This window comes from Oryx dammah, unplaced genomic scaffold (genome assembly GCF_014754425.2).
Source record: "Oryx dammah isolate SB20612 unplaced genomic scaffold, SCBI_Odam_1.1 HiC_scaffold_19, whole genome shotgun sequence".
NCBI lineage: Eukaryota > Metazoa > Chordata > Mammalia > Artiodactyla > Bovidae > Oryx > Oryx dammah.
In genome coordinates this window covers 79,710,595-79,727,651 of record NW_024070203.1, presented here as the reverse complement: position 1 = coordinate 79,727,651, position 17,057 = coordinate 79,710,595, and the positions used below count along the sequence as shown (strand labels likewise).

The 17,057-nt window shown below is 44.4% G+C and overlaps 1 protein-coding gene across 1 annotated transcript in view; it reads right to left on the bottom strand.

The window, feature by feature from the left end:
- Positions 1 to 13,528: 13,528 nt before the first annotated feature.
- The window catches only part of GDF6 (growth differentiation factor 6), a 17,516-nt gene continuing 13,987 nt past the window's right edge, over positions 13,529 to 17,057 (bottom strand). Inside the window, exon 2 of the mRNA XM_040261037.1 lies at positions 13,529 to 14,518. Within this exon, the coding sequence (XP_040116971.1) occupies positions 13,539 to 14,518 (980 nt within the window). The 3' untranslated portion in view covers positions 13,529 to 13,538. The remainder of the gene's footprint in view (positions 14,519 to 17,057) is intronic.

The window sequence follows — 17,057 nt, the reverse complement described above, 5'->3', positions numbered from 1 at the left end:
TCACAATTTTTTTAAGTCCTAGCCTTTGGGGAGATGGGTGGCCATTCCGACAGGTATCTGTCTACGCCTCACCTTCCAGCGGAAGCTGCTCCCTCTTCTGGTCAACCGCGAGGGAGCGTGCCGGGGAAGGACCGACCTCTCCCGTTCCCCGGAGGGCGCTGAGATGGGGTGTGAGAAAGACGGCTCATTGTACTTTGGCAAGAGGAACGGCACAGATGTGAGATAGGCTCAACTCAATTATCGCATTTGGTTTAATAGGCTTTCTGAGGCTTGCAGTCTCATCAGAGACTCAGCGATTGCCCACCATCCTTCTCAGCAACCCCAGAGAGCCGAGCACAACCCCGTCCTTCCCCAGAAGATCCTGGAGTCTGCCAGCGCGCTGGACCGCTGGAGTTTGGGCCCACCCCGAACCTGCCAAGAGAGAGGAGACCTGCCAAACCCCAGAGGAAGGAGACCGCAGTCCGGGTCATTAGAAAGACTTGCCAAAAAGTGCTCAGAAAATGAACAATTAATTTCGGCTGTCAAAACAGATACTAGAGGAGCCCAGTTAGATTTCAAGCATTTTTCTCTCCACCAGCAAATCCAAGGCTTTGTCGGTGATAAGAGATGGAGCAGATTTTAGGGATGTTTGTGAGACAATATTACATAGTGGTTCAGACTGCTGTGGGCTGTGGGATCAAATTGCCTGGTGTGGATCCCAGCTTTTCTCCCCCCACCCACCCCCTCACCCCCTCCCGCTGTCTCCTCAGGCATTTAATTTAACCTCTCTGAACCTCGGTTTGCTTATCTGTAAATTGGGGATGGTGGAAGTAGACCGCAGGAAATGGGGGGAGGGGCGGATTCGAGGAAGACACTTAGCTTGGCTTCTGCATGCAGTCAATAAACGGTTGCTGCTTTTTTTTTTTTAATCATTATTGGTGGTGGTGATGTTATCACACAAAAACTCTTGCTTCTCTTAGAAGTTAACGGGTTCAATTTGTTTGTTCCCTCTTCCTGAAATGATTAGTACTTTGCCCAAACTTCAGAAAATTTTCTGAAAAGCAGTTCCTTTGGGGAACCCTCACTGGTAAGCAATTTATTGACTCAGTAAAAATGTTCCCCACGAATGTAAAACCTCAAAGAAAAGAGAAGTATTTTTGTTGTCGTTCTCCCCCGGTGAGGCTGCAGCGTCGATGACACATACATAAGTAAAATGGAATTTGAAAAGCAAGAGGCAGAGTATTTTGAAAAATTAAAAGTTTCTTATAAATCCTTACAAAAATGCATCTGTGTCAACACAATAAAAGTAATATCCTAGCCTACTGGTTTTCATCTTCTAGTCCTGGGTAAGCCCTAGCTGGTTAACCCTTCCAGTGCTGTTCACAGAACAGGAAACCCAGCTGCTACTGCTCTTTAGGGCAAGTAAGTGAGCACTCACCCTTATCTTCTGTAACATGAGCTTTCTCCCCTCATGGGGTCACAGTTTTTTCCAGATAATTGAAGAAAGCAGTATCTGACAGTACTTTGTACAATAACCCGTAAACGATATTAAAAATAAATCATCTTCATAGTTGAGAAAATAGGCAATTTTTTTTTTTAATCTGGAACATAGAGAATAGATTTGTGATTGCCAAAGAGGAGGGATATGGGAAAGGGATGGATTGGGAGTTTGGATTAGCAGATGCAAACTGGTATACTAGAATGGATAATCAACAAGGTCCTACTTAATAGCACAGAGAACTATATTTAGTATCCTATGATAAGCCATAAGGAAAAAGAACATGAAAAAGAATGTGTGTGTGTGTGTGTAACTGAATCACATTTCTGTACAGCAGTAACACAACATTGTAATTCAACTATATATTTCAATTTTAGAAATTTTTTAAAGCTAACCCTACATTCCTGGCTACTCTTTCTCTATTTCCAATGGTAAGTCCCACACTCCTGGGGAGAATTTGTACTGATATTCTTCTTAAAAACCAGTATCTTCCCAATATCCATATGCTACCTCCTTCCATGACCACAGAACTGTTTTATTCCCAGCAATTATGTGCCCAGGTAAAAGACTACATTTTCCACCTTCCTTTGTAGCCAGGTAAGATCACACAGCTAAGTTCTAGTCAGTGAGATGTAAGTCAAAGTGTTATGTGAAACTTCAGCAAGGCTCCGTAAAGGTAGCTGACACTGCTAGGATTGGGGTGCCTTCTTTTTGCATTTCTTTCCCTTTCTTGCCTACTAGAACATGGATGTGATGACTGGAACTCCAGCAGCTATCTTGAACTATGTGGCAAACTTGAGGATGGAAACCACATTTAAATGATGAAAAAAATTCCTAATGACTAAGAAATCATTATATCAACCCTGGAATGTCAAATTCCAATTTTTATTTTTTTTCAAAATTGAGACAAACTATCTGCTTTGAGTCACTGTTACTTGGGGCTTTCTGTTCAAGTAGATGAACCTGATCCTAACTGACACATGTTCTTGGCACCAGGATGAATTCTCTGCATTGACTTATCTAATGATGCTTATTGCCTTGTGCTCCAGCAGCTTTAGCAAGTCTTCTCTTCCACAGAGATCTTCCTGTTAAGTCATTCCTATGCATCTGGCATATGATAGAGGTCAAAAAAGTACTCACAACTCTTTCACGAATAAATGACTGTTCCTTAGGACCAGCTCATTTGAACTGTCATTTCTATCACCAGTCAAAAATGAATACAGCTTTCAAAAATACACCCAAAAGCAATATAATAATGATGATGATGACCATTAATAGTTGCTGAGTATTTTCTACATACTAGGTCATTTGTTAAATTTGAAAAAAAACCCTGTAAGCGAGTTAAACATAGGTGTGTGCATATTTCTGTGTTATAGCTCTGCCTATGGTCCACACTTGCAGATGACACATACTATCAAAAGAAGCCATGTCCTTTGATGCCATGGTCACTGAAAGCCCCTCCTCTTCATCCCCACAGCCACACCAACCTGAACTGGCTTCTGAACATCTCGATGAGCATACTTTGGGGGACAAATATTTGTTCTCTAGTCTACATTTGAGCAAAATAACATTTTGCTATTTTGCTCAAGCCCTACTGAGCCCTCAAGGCTTGGTTCTTGAATGAAACTCATCTGTTAACAATCATTAAAATTCATCATTTTGCCCATCTGTAAAGGCCAATGTGTTAAATAATGAATAAGGTAGAATGTTTGAGATGTGCAGCAAAAAATACCATTTGAATGCTGATGCATTATTCACAGAACTTCACAGAAACCCTATTGGAAACCTCCAAGTAGTGGAATCCTGCTTTTGGTTTTGTTTTTTACTATACATGGTGTCACAATTATCAGTGACACTATAATTTCTTTGAGTTACCTGGTCTTTTCATTTATCTTATTAAAGTCCTTTGGTCCAGAGGCTAAGGAGCTTTTGGTTCTTAATTATGGTTAGCCTGACTAGTTCCTACTTCTATCCACTGAGCCCTGATCAAGACCCAGTTTAGCACTGCATTTCAATCAAGTATGGCTTGGCACCTACAACTAACTTGAGTTTTTACTTATTTCCCAACATGGATAAAGTGAGGTAAGGTAAGGTAAAGTCGCTCAGTCGTGTCCGACTCTTTGCGACCCCATGGACTATAACCTACTAGGCTTCTCTGTCCATGGGATTCTCCAGGCAAGAATACAGGAGTGGATTGCCATTTCCTTCTCCAGGGGATCTTCCCGACCCAGGGATCAAACCCGGGTCTCCCGCATTGGAGGCAGACGCTTTAACCTCTGAGCCACTAGGGAAGCCCCCTTCCAGCATGGATAAATGACACTTAAAAGTGATATTCTCATGGTATATACCATGACATTGTCTAAAATAAACTAATTTTTAGCAGTGCCTGCCAGCATTTTTTTGAGTCAGAGTGTACACTGCCACTGGTAATGTCTGTAGAACATGGTAGAACAGAGAGTCTGCTCTTGGGTCGAGGTAATCTGCTAAAATGTTGGTTGCCCCAGACCCAGTATCTCAGCACAACTGTAATCCTTTCAGGCCCATTGATTGCAAAGCTCAAAGTTATAACATTATGCATGGTGATACATATGGTACATGGAACATATAAAGATAGAGAGTATATCCATGTGCATATAATAATAGGCTTATTTATACATCTATAATTATGTATGGCTAGATACACATTCAGCATAATATGAACACCTGTAGTAAGAGAGCTAATGTTGAGATAGGATCCTCCACATATGCTGTTTCCCTTATCAGCACTTTCTCACAGGAGGAGGAATTCCTAATCTGATCTGTCAAAGTCAACCGTTTGCCTTCCCAGTGGACATTTTCCTTAATAAGTGCTTGTTCTTGTCTTTCCGTTTAACTGTCATTTTTCCTGCATTTAAATAGCTAAATCAGGTTGGTGTGCATTTTCAACTCTGGAGGAAGGGAGTAAAGGGCATTAGTCTTCCCAGCCTCAGTCTGGTTCTCTAGCCAGGCTTTTATTGTAGAGCCTGCACTTCTCAACCGTCACTTTAGGGACACTTGGTTTCCACTGTGGTTTGAACTCTACTCTACGTGAGGAGTATTCAGGGCTAGGAAAGCGCCAGGGAATAGGAGGCATAAATGATGGGATTGGATCTATGGTTGTAATATCATTCCGTCTCCAGAAGATCTTCCTACCCAGAGATCAAACTCAGGTCTCCTGCATTGCAGGCAGATTCTTTATCATCTGAGCCACCAAGGAAGCCCCTCCTATCACAAGGCTGTGCTATGCTGTGCTCAGTCGCTCAGTCGTGTCCAGCCCTTTGCAACCCCATAGTCTGCAGCCTGCCAGGCTCCTCTGTCCACGGGGATTCTCCGGGCAAGAATGCTACTTGCTGCCTAACCAAAGGATGGCCACATGCTATATAGAGTAAGACGATTCCCTAGTCTCCCTCAAAGCCAGCTGTTGGTAGGTTCTGGTCAACGAAAATTAAAGAGAAATGTTGTTTGGGACCTCTGGGAAGGCTGCTTAAAGGGAGCTGAACCAGCTGGGAAAGTCTTTTTTTTTCCCTTCTGGCTGTTTTCTTTCTTTTGACTTCCAGTTGGGATGTGTTTGCTGGACTCCAGCTGCCATCTTGGGTCATGAGGTAACTTTGAATATGAAAGAACTGAGCTAAAATGATGGAGCAAACAGACGGGAGTCTCAGACTCTGAAGACGCTGTGGAATCCTCATTAAACTCTGGACTATCATTAAACTTTTCTCTTTTTATGTGAGAACTAACTTTCCTTATTTAACTTATTCTTAACCAAAGGGTTTTCTATTAAATAAAACTGAATAGGCCTAACTGATTCTATTATCGTATATTTATCTCTAATTTCTTTTTTATCCTGTGTTTTGGCCATGCATGGCATTGATGATCTTAGTTCTCTGGCAAGGGAACTCATGCCCCTGCAGTGGAAATGTGGTTTCTTAATCACTGGACCACCAGGGAAGTCCCTATCTCTCATTTCTAATGGTTAAACAGACTGACACTGTAGCTACCATTACCACCACCATTGTCTATACATTATATAAATAGCAGAGAGTCGAAGCTCACCACCAACCACAAAACGCACCAACAAGCCAACAGGAGGAGCAGAGTTCCTGCCCTTATAACCTCCCCTTCACCCTCTTGACTTGTTAGGGAAGATACAAATTTTCCTGGCTAATTCCCTGCTAAAGAGCAAGGGTGGACCTACAAGGACCCAGGAAACCTGATTACAGAGTGACCACCTGCAGCCTAGGTGACACCAAGAGATTGGAAGACACGATTGCAGCCATGAAATCAAAAGACGCTTACTCCTTGGAAGGAAAGTTATGACCAGCCTGGACAGCATATTCAAAAGCAGAGACATTATTTTGCCAACAAAGTTCTGTCTAGTCAAGGCTATGGTTTTTCCAGTGGTCATGTATGGATGTGAGCGTTGGACTGTGAAGAAAGCTGAGCACCGAAGAATTGATGCATTTGAACTGTGGTGTTGGAGAAGACTCTTGAGAGTCCCTTGGACTGCAAAGAGATCCAAACAGTCCATCCTAAAGGAGATCAGTCCTGGGTGTTCATGGGAAGGACTGTTATTGAAGCTGAAACTGCAATATTTTGGCCACCTGATGCGAACAGCTGACTCATTTGAAAAGACCATGATGCTGGGAAAGATTGAAGGCAGAAGGAGAAGGGGACAACAGAGGATGAGATGGTTGGATGGCATCACAAACTCAATGGACATGGGTTTGGGTGGAGTCTGGGAGTTGGTGATGGACAGGGAGGCCTGGTGTGCTGCGGTTCATGGGGTGGCAAAGAGTCGGACACGACTGACCGACTGAACTGAACTGAACTGAATATGAAACTAGATCTGCCTGTACCTGCAGTCCACCACTAGACAAATAACCCAAATTCAAAGATTTGGGATAACTTGGAAGAGTTCTAAGACACAGTGTCTGTTCAGAGCATGGTATTCTTCAACCACTCTGCTGTCCTACTGTTCAACCCAAGACTTTCACTGCTAGCTAGGCAACAACTACCAATGTGCTGGCTGAGACGTCACTTTCCAATTAGTATGAGCAAATGTTAGAAAACAGAAAATTGTTTTTTTAGTGAAACAATCATCTGTTTATTTGGAAGAACCATTTGTTCACTGCAGTGGCAGAGGTTCTCTCTCACTGGAAGCTCATTCCCAAGAAGCTTTAGTAATCAGGTTTTAGTAAAAGTTAAAATCTGGAATGAATGCATACAAAATTGTTTAAGCCTAAACCAAACATTCTTATAAGGTAGATTTTGTCCATTTGTTCTGGACAGCAATTTTAAAATAAGCCACATTAAAAATTCTTTCTGATGAGAATAAACTATGAACTGAGCTCTCCACCAAGGACCTTGAATACATTTTAATCTTCTACCACTACGTGAATGCTATTGGTACCCCACAAGCATTAACCACTAGTAAGGACAAAAATATAACTTGGAAGTTAATTATCTCCATGGTTTGCTCAACTTATTGGAGATTTTAGATATAAAACTGGAGATAAAGGGAAGTTTCAAGATTAAAACAGAAACTCTGAGACTTTAAGACTGTCTCAACACAGACAGGTAAGTATTCCTCCATGTAAATGATTGCATTAGTTTCAAAGGCAAAGAGGGTAGATATTTGGCAATCCAAGTGTCCCTTCCTTTTGACATATTGGAGAACATAATTTCCCTAGAAATTACAAATGAATTATAACAAAGTAGAAATCAAATCAAGAAATTTAAAAAAAAAAAAAAAAAAACCTGGCTGGTGTAAGTCAGTTGGCAATCCCAAGTAAACCATTAGGTCTTCAGTGAAGAGACAGAAGATTCCCTCTGTTGCAAACATGATCAAACTTGGAAGTGTGGCCTGCTGAATCCCGGCATCAGGGATGTATCCCAGTTGGTCACTGCCTAGGTCAAAAGTAAATAATCCTGTTAAACTTGTTTTAAAATTCCCTGTGCACATACTGTTGATTCCCTAGCTGTTTTGAGAAGAAAAGGCATATTAACTAGTTTTCACATTCCTACTTCTGAATAATTATCATGCTTAAGAACTCCCAGTAGAGGTAAAGGAATCATCACTGGAAAGAGGAATTTTCAAAAACAAAGTTGCCTCAAGAGGTTCTAATTTCCACTCATGTGATCATCCTCAGTTACATCTGGTGAATTCTGCCTCTAGTCACAGATGACACTAATATATAATAAGTATTTATTAAATTCTTTCTTTTTAAATCAAACACATTTTATTACTAATAAGTTTGGACTTTCTTGGAAGGGTTAGCGTTACACCCTTTGTAATTCTGAACATCTGAATGGTACAGAGAACCCATGGCTGCAAATATTGCCCTTTTCATTTCTCAACTCCTGATCCTACTCTGCCTGCTTCTTCAACATTTCTGGAGGAGGGAGGATAAAGCTTTCAGAGAATTTGTGTGTTGGAAAGGAAATAAGCCATTAAAAGCAGAACTTAGGTAGAGAGAGCAGTCTGCCTTTAGGAGTCTGCAAAGTCTTGGAAAGTTCAGCTCAATTTTGGAACTTCCTTTACATCTAGCTCTATTTGTAGTTTCTCTGAGCCTCAAACAGAGCCTTCCAAACTATGGGAACTTAATAAATAACCGCCGAAAGACTGAGCAGATGCAAATATGCTCTGGAGTCTATCAGATTAAATCTTAGCTCTCCGCAGCAATTGCTCTCTACGCCTCACTTTTCTCATCTGTAAAGCAGAACAATCATAGTTAGAGTTCCTGTGATGATTAAACAAGGAGATAACAGTAAACATAACAATAATAATATTCCTGTGAACCTCTCAAGCGCAGGGACTGTGTTCTCATTCCCAGAATTTTGTATGGTGAACCATAGAACCAGGCAAGGAACAAGCATGTGCAGTTTCCATTAGATGTCATTTTCATAATTGTAAGAGTTGCAGGTTTTCCAGACAGGACAAATACAGAAAAAGATGACAGAATTCTGATTACCAGAGTTTGATGATAAAGTTGGAAGAGCTGGTGGAAAAATTATGGAAGGGCAGAAGAATTCAATAGAGTGGCAGTAATTTTAAAGCCAAAGGTGAAAACAAGGAAATGTCCTAAGGTTATTAAATAAATGTGAAATCCAGCTCATTAATGAAAAAAAAGCCTCAATCTTAATGGGGAGCGTGGAATTCAGTGTACTCAAATCAGAAGGAAAGATGGGTTAACAGCCTCTCTTGAACCCAAGAGAGACCAACTCGTAAAAGACTCAGCTTTGGAGTTCTGTTGGTGTGGTGACCATCAAGGAGTTGGCATTCTGGCCTCTCAGAAGAATCCATCTCTTTCCTCAACTGAACCTCTGGTAGATTAGAAACCACACAGTCTGTTGACATGGTCCCTTCACTTGCTTGTGAAACTATACTTTGTCAGTAGTGGGTTAGTGTTTTTAACCCAAAGAAACTTTGGAATAGAGTACAAAGATTAATTGGAATCTAAATTATTAATACTTACATGAAGTTCTAAAATAATGTTTTATAATCATTGAGACAGCCTATATTTATTGGATATTTTAAATGTTTGCACGTTTGAAGAAAACGTGGCTTATTAAGGTATTTAACAACCTTCTGATGTCAGTTTAAATGGTCAACTGGGCGATTAACTTTAGATTCCCACCCAGTATTAAATCAAATGGTGTAAGCGGTATTGAAATACTTAGAAGAACTTAAAAATCATCAGAGTGGTATAAGTATGTGGGAAGATTTTTTTTTCCTGTTAGGGAAATGTGAAGGGCTTGAGGGGAAAATGAATATATTAAATTGACAAAAGCAATGTATGATATTGAAAAGAAGTTTATTATCTAGGTTTGTAACCAGAATTGGTTGATTAAAGGAGGTTGGTCCACTCAACTTGAGTTGAAAAGACAGAAATCAAAGGCTCCCTTGAAAATGCTTGTTAAAACTACTAGATTATAAGTAAAATTGGATTTGTAAATATTCATTCAAGATATTTATTGAGTATATGCCATATGTTGGGCACTATTCTGTATGCTAAGAATATAGAAATAAAACAAGGCCAAAAAAAGCTTCATGGGGCCTACATTCATTAAACTTAATGAGCTTTAGAAAGAATTAAGTTATTAACTGCTTGCTTTAATACATTGTATATTAATTTTTAAACGTTAGCTGTAAATAGTCTCCTTATTGCACAAAATATCCCCCAATGGACACCAAAAAATTTCACATTGCTAAGTGTCTTCATTCATCCTTTTGTCCTTAGTTCCTAGCTCAAAATTGCGTTGAGTCCTCCTATATTGACTACACATCACTCACAAGAGATCTGAGTTAAGCAAGATTTTTTTTTTCTTAAACTGCAAATGTCTCCAAGCTTAGGAAGCTTGGAGATATTAACATCTTCATGTAATTCAATCAGATTGTTTCTTCTAACATCTGAGTTGAGAAATAAATTTTCTGATAGAGGAAAGAGAGGAAAATTACTTTGGGGATGGAAATATCTGTTCAGAGAAAGGAAATCTCTGGATTGGGAGTATAGTAGGGGGCAGGGCTGGAAGTCCTGGGGCAGTTGAGAGGCTGAAGGACTTGAGTGAAGGGTACAGAAAAAGTGGTGGGAAAATGCAAAGAATTTTCAACTATTTCAAAAAGAGACTCCACCCAGGAAAGAGAAGGAGCTTCTCTTTTGCTTTCTCAAGTGATTGTCTGTGCCCAAAACCCATTGGTCAAAATTGCTTTGTTAAAAACTTCCATGGGGTGTCGGGGGCAGAATTTCCATCAGGGTAAATAAAGCTTTTGCAAGATGACCTGGCAACTCAAACAACACTGCTTCCAAAGGAAAATGTTTCTCAATTCTTAACAGTCCTCTTAAAACCAGTCTATTGAAACATAACCTATCTGTAAATTAATCAGTATTTTGATAACCAAAATTCACAAAAACCACACCCAAGGCAGTTCCAGAAAATTGCAGAGACGCTACAGAAGCCCAGCAATGACCTAAACCGTGCATTTGCAGAAGCAAGCCCTAAGCTGAGAACTCCCAGGATTTTGCAATCTGTACCCATTTTTCAGGTTCCTTATTCCAGCAGTCATAATTCACATATTCCAAAACTTCAGACAATGCTGGTGGCCCCTGGAGCAGCAACTCCTCCTCCAATTGGTCATTCCGACAATAGTAGCTAGCAGCAAATCTCCCCTTTTCAGGACCAATTAGAGAGCAGATAGATATCTCAGGGTAGAAGTGTATAGCGGTTAATTCTTCAGGTTCTAGAATCTGAAAGAACTAAGTTTAAATCCTAACTACCACAGCTAGGTTACTTAAACTTGCCACACCTCAGTCTCCTCATCTGCAAAATGGGGGTTATAATAACACCTATTTCATGGAGTTTCTGAGGGGTTTAAATGAGATAAGCCATGGACAGTATCATGCCTGACACCAAGTGAACACGTAGAGTTACACTTATACATGGGCTCCCTAATTTATAGCAAGGAGCATTTCATATCTTCTGCTCCCCCTATGCCATAATATAAGTGGTAATTATGGACATCTGGGCTGGCCTAGCTAACTTACAATTTTTTTCAACATTAAAGAAACTAAGAAACAATCCAGTTCCTATCTGGGCTTTGGAGACGTTGGAATGAGTTACAGTCTCATAAACGCTGTTCTAACAGTTGACAAGGATTTGGCTTTAATCTAGTGAATGAAAATTTTATGAAAAGAGAGTTATGGAAGAGTTGTGAGGAGAAACTGCAATGCTCTGAATGACGGATTTCAAAATCATCAACACCTTTTCAGACATTCAGTCCCATACTGGACCAAAATACCATTGACAGTATTTCCTTGAGAACATGATTTTTCTAAATAGATCCATATAAAACAGGCAGATTTATTAAGGGAAAAAAATGAGTTTAATAATACAGTATTAGATTGAGTATCATCCAGGAAAAGTGTACTGTAAAAAATGTTTTGAATATTAATTGACGTCTGGTAACTTTTATGTCGTAAATACTTGTATTATAGTGAGGTAGACAGTTTTAAAAAAACTCTCCATTAGACAGACTTAAAATTTTGTAATAATATTTAAGAAAATGATAACATTATGAAAGAATGAAATATCTGATGAATGCTTAACTTTGTACAACTCGAATATAAACTTTAAAAAATATTAGAAATTATAACATTTGAGTGCATATAACGTTTTGTACATTAAGATGAATTGCATGCTGTCCATTTCCTCTTTGCACTTTCAGTCACCTTAAATAAACAAATATATACAGCCTTAACAGAACAACAGTGCATCCAAAGCAAATGTGCATTTTAAATTATTTCTCCTGGCCAAGTCTTTTTTTTTTCTTTTTTACTTAGCATTTTATATTAGCATTTATTATCAGTCTCACCCTTTCTTGGATAGTTTGTAGTTCTCTGAACCAAACAAGCAACAGGTTTAGATCCAGAGAGAGCAACACCACTTAGGAAGAACAAAAAGGTCTTGTAATGGCTGGTACAAGTTCCCTTGTTTAAACCATTTCATGGTCAAAGACAAGAAGGAAGCTAACTCTTCAAAGGGCCTAGTTATGGGCAATGTTTGAAAATAACACTGGTGCAGGCTGGGGAAAGTTCATGCTTTTGGCAACCTGAGGATGGGTATTTAACTTGCACCGGGCTCTCTCTTGCTTCCGGAAGATGAATTCCACCCTTGCCTTCTTCCTCACCACACCGTTCCCCATCTCCCACCCCAAGCTCAATGTAACACTTTGCTCTTTTCACAGTTTCTCATTACTAAGTTTTAAAAACATTGCCTAACTGGTAATTACAATCTGAAACAATTCTTTTGGGGGAGCCCTGGGCTATTGCTGGCTGGTAATCTTTCAGGAATGTCAGAGAGAGGGGAGGGAAGAGAGATTCCAAAGAAACTTCGAAGACAAGGACGTGTGCCTCCTTTCCTCCCTCTCCTCCCAGCTCCTGGGCATGACCCTCCATCCGAACCCTTGGGGAGGGAGGGGGCAATCACCTCCCCTCCTGACTTCGCCCTTCCTCTTCTTGGGTCACTTTCCTATCCTCTGCATCTCTAACTTTAGTTCTAAGTTCCCCAGTTCTGCCCACTTTTTTGTTTAAATGGGAAATCACCTTTTCCTTCAAAGGGGATGTCTGAATTTTGGCAAATTCTGCCTAAAGAAATCAGTGAGAAACAGACAGGGGGAAGGGCTTTTCCATAGGTTACCTCCAGCCTGGGCGAAAGCACCTCGGTGTCAGCCCGTCAGAGGCTGGTCTTGTGGTTTCTCATTATCCTTCAGGGGGTTCCATTTGGACTCATTCTTGTCATTCCATCCATACCAGCTCCCCTTTCCCCCAGAAAAAGCCAGTGAAGGCGGTGACCTGAGCCCCCTGGAGTGAGATGCAGGTTGCCACTTCTCTATACCCCAAGAGGCCGGGGCAGACTTGGGTATACAAGCAAGCGGCAAAGGCCCGCTTGCATCCGCCTCTTGTCTTGCAAAGCTCTTCCAAAGGCAGGACCCCTTCTGACTTTGTAATATCTCTACCTTAACACTTTCTGCAGGGGCGCTGGGTCGGGGTCACGGAACAGGGCCAGAAAGACCCACCTCCTTTACATAAGTAGAAAACAATCTGACCGAGATGTGGTCGAAGATGAGTCTTCCTTCCACAGGTTTCCTTCTTAAACTATTAATTTTTCCCCCCCTAATCCTTGGAGCAGTTGAGAAATAGGTATGCGTCTCCCCTGCCCCCACCTCCCATGAAAATCTGTTGAAACACACGAGGAAACCCAAACCCACACTAATAACGACCCAAAAAAAAAAAAAAAAACTGAAGAAATCCTCCTTGGCTGGTTTTTCCAGGATGGCCCCCCCGGGCAAGGTGTGAAATTCCGTCTCTCCCTCTGGGCAGGCAGGTGGAAGGTTCTGGGAAGGCAGAACTCCCTGGTCTCCCACCGGCCGAAAAAAGTCCAGGCTGCGGCCCCGCTCTCCACCTCGTCGGGGGCCAGCTCCCCTCCGCCTCTCCGCGGTCGGACCTCCCCCCGGGCCATCCCGGGCCGAGGCGGCAGGAAGGCGCCGCTACCTGCAGCCGCACGACTCCACCACCATCTCCTCATACTGCTTGTAGACCACGTTATTGCCCGCGTCGATGTACAAGATGCTGATGGGAGTCAATTTGGTGGGCACGCAGCAGCTGGGCGGGGTGGAGCTGGGGTCCATGGAGTTCATCAGCGTCTGGATGATGGCGTGGTTGGTGGGCTCCAGGTGCGAGCGCAGCGGGAAGTCGCACACGCCCTCGCAGTGGTAGGCCTCGTACTCCAGGGGCGCGATAATCCAGTCGTCCCAGCCCAGCTCCTTGAAGTTCACGTGCAGGGGCTTCTTGCTGCAGCGCAGCCTCGACTTCTTGCCGTGCCGCTTGCCGTGGCGGCTGGCGAAGGCCGTGCGCCGCCGCCGGCGGCCAGGCGAGGGCGACCAGGGCCCGGCGTCCGGGATGCCCGACGGCGGCGGCGGCGGCGGCGGCCCCGACCCCTCGGCTCCCACGCCGGGGCCGACCACCTCGGTCGCCGAGCCCAGCTGCTCGCGCATCTCGGCGAACAGGGTCTTGCGCTGGGACCTGGAGAACACGACGAGCAAGGCGCGCTCCTGGGGGCTCCGCACCCTCCGGCCGAAGCCCAGACTCCGCAGGTCCGGGGGCGGCGGCTGCTGGGGCCCCGGCGTGCGCGCCTCGGCCTCCTCGGCGCCCGGCTCGCCGCCCCACGCGGCCCGAAGCTCCAAGCACAGCTGCTTCCAGGGCTGGGGGCGCAGGCCCCGCCACACGTCGAAGACTTCCCAGCCGGGCCGGGGCGCCCCCTGCGGGTCCAGGCTCCGCGCTTCCAGCAGCAGGGGCGACTGGCAGGCGAAGAGCTGCAAGCGGAGCGGGCCGGCCGGCGGCCCCCAGGGCGCAGCGGGCGCCTGGCGAAACAGCCGCAGCTCCGCACCCACCAGCTCTTCTTTGTCTGAGAGCGTGGACACATCAAACAAATACTTCTGTCTCCGGAGAGGAGTGTGCGAGAGATCGTCTGCGAGATTAAAAAAAATAATAATAATTACAGTCAGTTTCACTTAAGAGGGAGATCAGCCCGGAGCTCTGCGGCCGCCCCTAGGAGGGAGCTGGGGCAGGTCGGTAGGGGTCCCGGGGCGCCCGCCCGGAGGGCTGACCACCCCGGCTCCCGGCCCCGGCGGAGCGCGGCTAAACGGAAGGAGCACCAGGGCGGCCCCTTGGTCCCCATCAGCGCTGGACACCCTGCGCGGAAATCAGTAGAGAAGGCGGCCGCAGCTGCCTCCCGGTTTTCCCACCCAGCCACCCCCAGGAGTCTGCGTAACCATTAATGCGCCCTTTGTGGCCGCGATACCTCCACACCTCCTCTCGGCTGGCTCATTCTCATCATTCCCGTCTCAGTTCAAATGTCACCTATTCCGAACGGGCCATCTTTGACCACCCTGATCTAAAACAGATTCCCTCGGTCACTATCGGGGGACCCTGGTGTATTATCTTCCCGGCACTGAGCACGATCTACAAGGACCTCGTTTGTATTTGTCTCCTCAGTGGTCTGCCTTTCCCAGCAGGAGCCATGCCCCACCTCCAGCAACCCCTAGGAGCTAGCCCCCTGTGCTGGCCAATCTTGCTCACCGCAGCGTCTACAGGCCTGTCTGACCTAGGGTACACGCCAGTCAGTAAGTGGGGAATTTCTTGGCTGCCCTTTATAACTATCTAGAGAGTTTTAAAATGACAGCACCAGGGCGTGCTTCAATCAACTGGATCAGTATCTGAGGACAGGGCCTGGGTATTGGAGTTTTGTTGGGGTTTCTTAGCTTTGCTTTAAAAAAAAAAAAAAAAAGCTCCAAGTTGAGTTGAAGGGACAGCCCAAGTTGAAACCCAGAGGTCTGGTGGAACGGTGGAAGGTGCTGCCCAGCAGACAGGTTTGCTGAAACCTTTAGGCCCAGTAGGAAGTTCACAGAATGCGGAGCTGCAAGGCAATTCCTTTCTTTTTTAAATTTATCAATCACTTAAGAAACAGAAGAGCAAGAAGGGTTTCCAAAGTCTGCAACGGTGCAAATGAATCAACCCTAACACCAGGCATCTATCCACTGAGAAGACCCTGCAGCCTCATGAGAAATAAATACACCAGCAAGGAGAAGAACCTCAGCAATGCATACACACACAGAGTGACCTTCTCCCCTCCTCCACCTACCCAATCTGAAATCGTCTTGCTTTGCAACTAATCCTGAAGATAAAATTTTTGGTTACCACTGAGAAAAAAATGGGGGCACCTGGAGGAGGGACAATAACAAGCTTTTAAAAACTCAAGGTGAATTCCTGGGGACCCAGGCAGAACTGGACTTCTTTTTTGACACATCTGTGCATGAAGCCAATCCCAAGGTGGAAAGTGTGCAAGGCGGAAAGCTAACCAGATTTTCCTGGGCTGCCTTCTCATAAAATATTTACAACCCAGCAAATACAAAAATCCCCAAAGCCCCCAGCTTGCCCCAGAAGCTAGTAAAGTTGGGGTAGACTTCAATAGTAAAAGTGTCACCGGGTCCTGGGGTCCGGCCCTCGATGCCTGTCCAGATGTAGCCCCAGGGCACTGGATCTGGAGCCTCTGCCACACCCAGTCCCCACTCCAGGCTGACCGCTGGGCGGCCGGCCGCCTCACTCAGTCGTGCAAGTCCAGACCTGAGATGGAGCTGTGGGAAGGGTTAGAGAGGTGAAAAGGGAAAAGCCGCTGGAGGCACTTGATTTATGGAAGCTGAGACCTTCAAACCGACCAGGGTCACATTAAAATCAGTGGGAATTCAGCACACTTTCTTCTCCTTTCAAGAAACCTGTGTCTGACAACATTCAACCACCACCCAGATCTCTGGACCTATTATTGTCTGAGGCTTCCCCTTCCTGTCTCTCAAATTTCTCTCTCCCCAAACTGAGGAGGTGATAAGAGGGACAAATCTAAGGTTCTTGCTGCACCAGCTCGATGTCTTGAGGGCTGACATATTTTTCATCCTTACTTTATCCACGAGCACAGATTGGTCCTGCAAGGTAAGTACTCATATTGTTCCCATTTTACAGATGGGAAAACCAAGGCTTGGAAAAACTAATTACCCAAGTCTGACAACTAATAAGTGGTGGTGAAAGTGAGTCGTCTTTGTGACCCCATGGACTGTAGCCTACCAGGCTCCTCCCTCCATGGGATTCTCCATGCACGAGTACTAGAGTGGGTTGCCATTTCCTTCTCCAGGGGATCTTCCCAACCCAGGGATTAAACCCGGGTCTCCCGCATTCCAGGCAGACGCTTTAACCTCTGAGCCACCAGGGAAGCCCAACAAGTGGTGGTATTCAGACCCAAACCTAGGTCTCTTTAATTCCAGAGTTGGAGCATTTAGCCGGTAAGCCCCATGGCTCCCTGGAGAAGGAAATGGCAACCCACTCCAGTATTCTTGCCTAGAGAACCCCGTTGATGGTGGAGCCTGGTGGGCTGCTGTCCATAGAGTCGCACAGAGTCGGACACGACTGAAACGACTTAGCATGCATGCATGCATGATTGGAGAAGGAAATGGCATTCC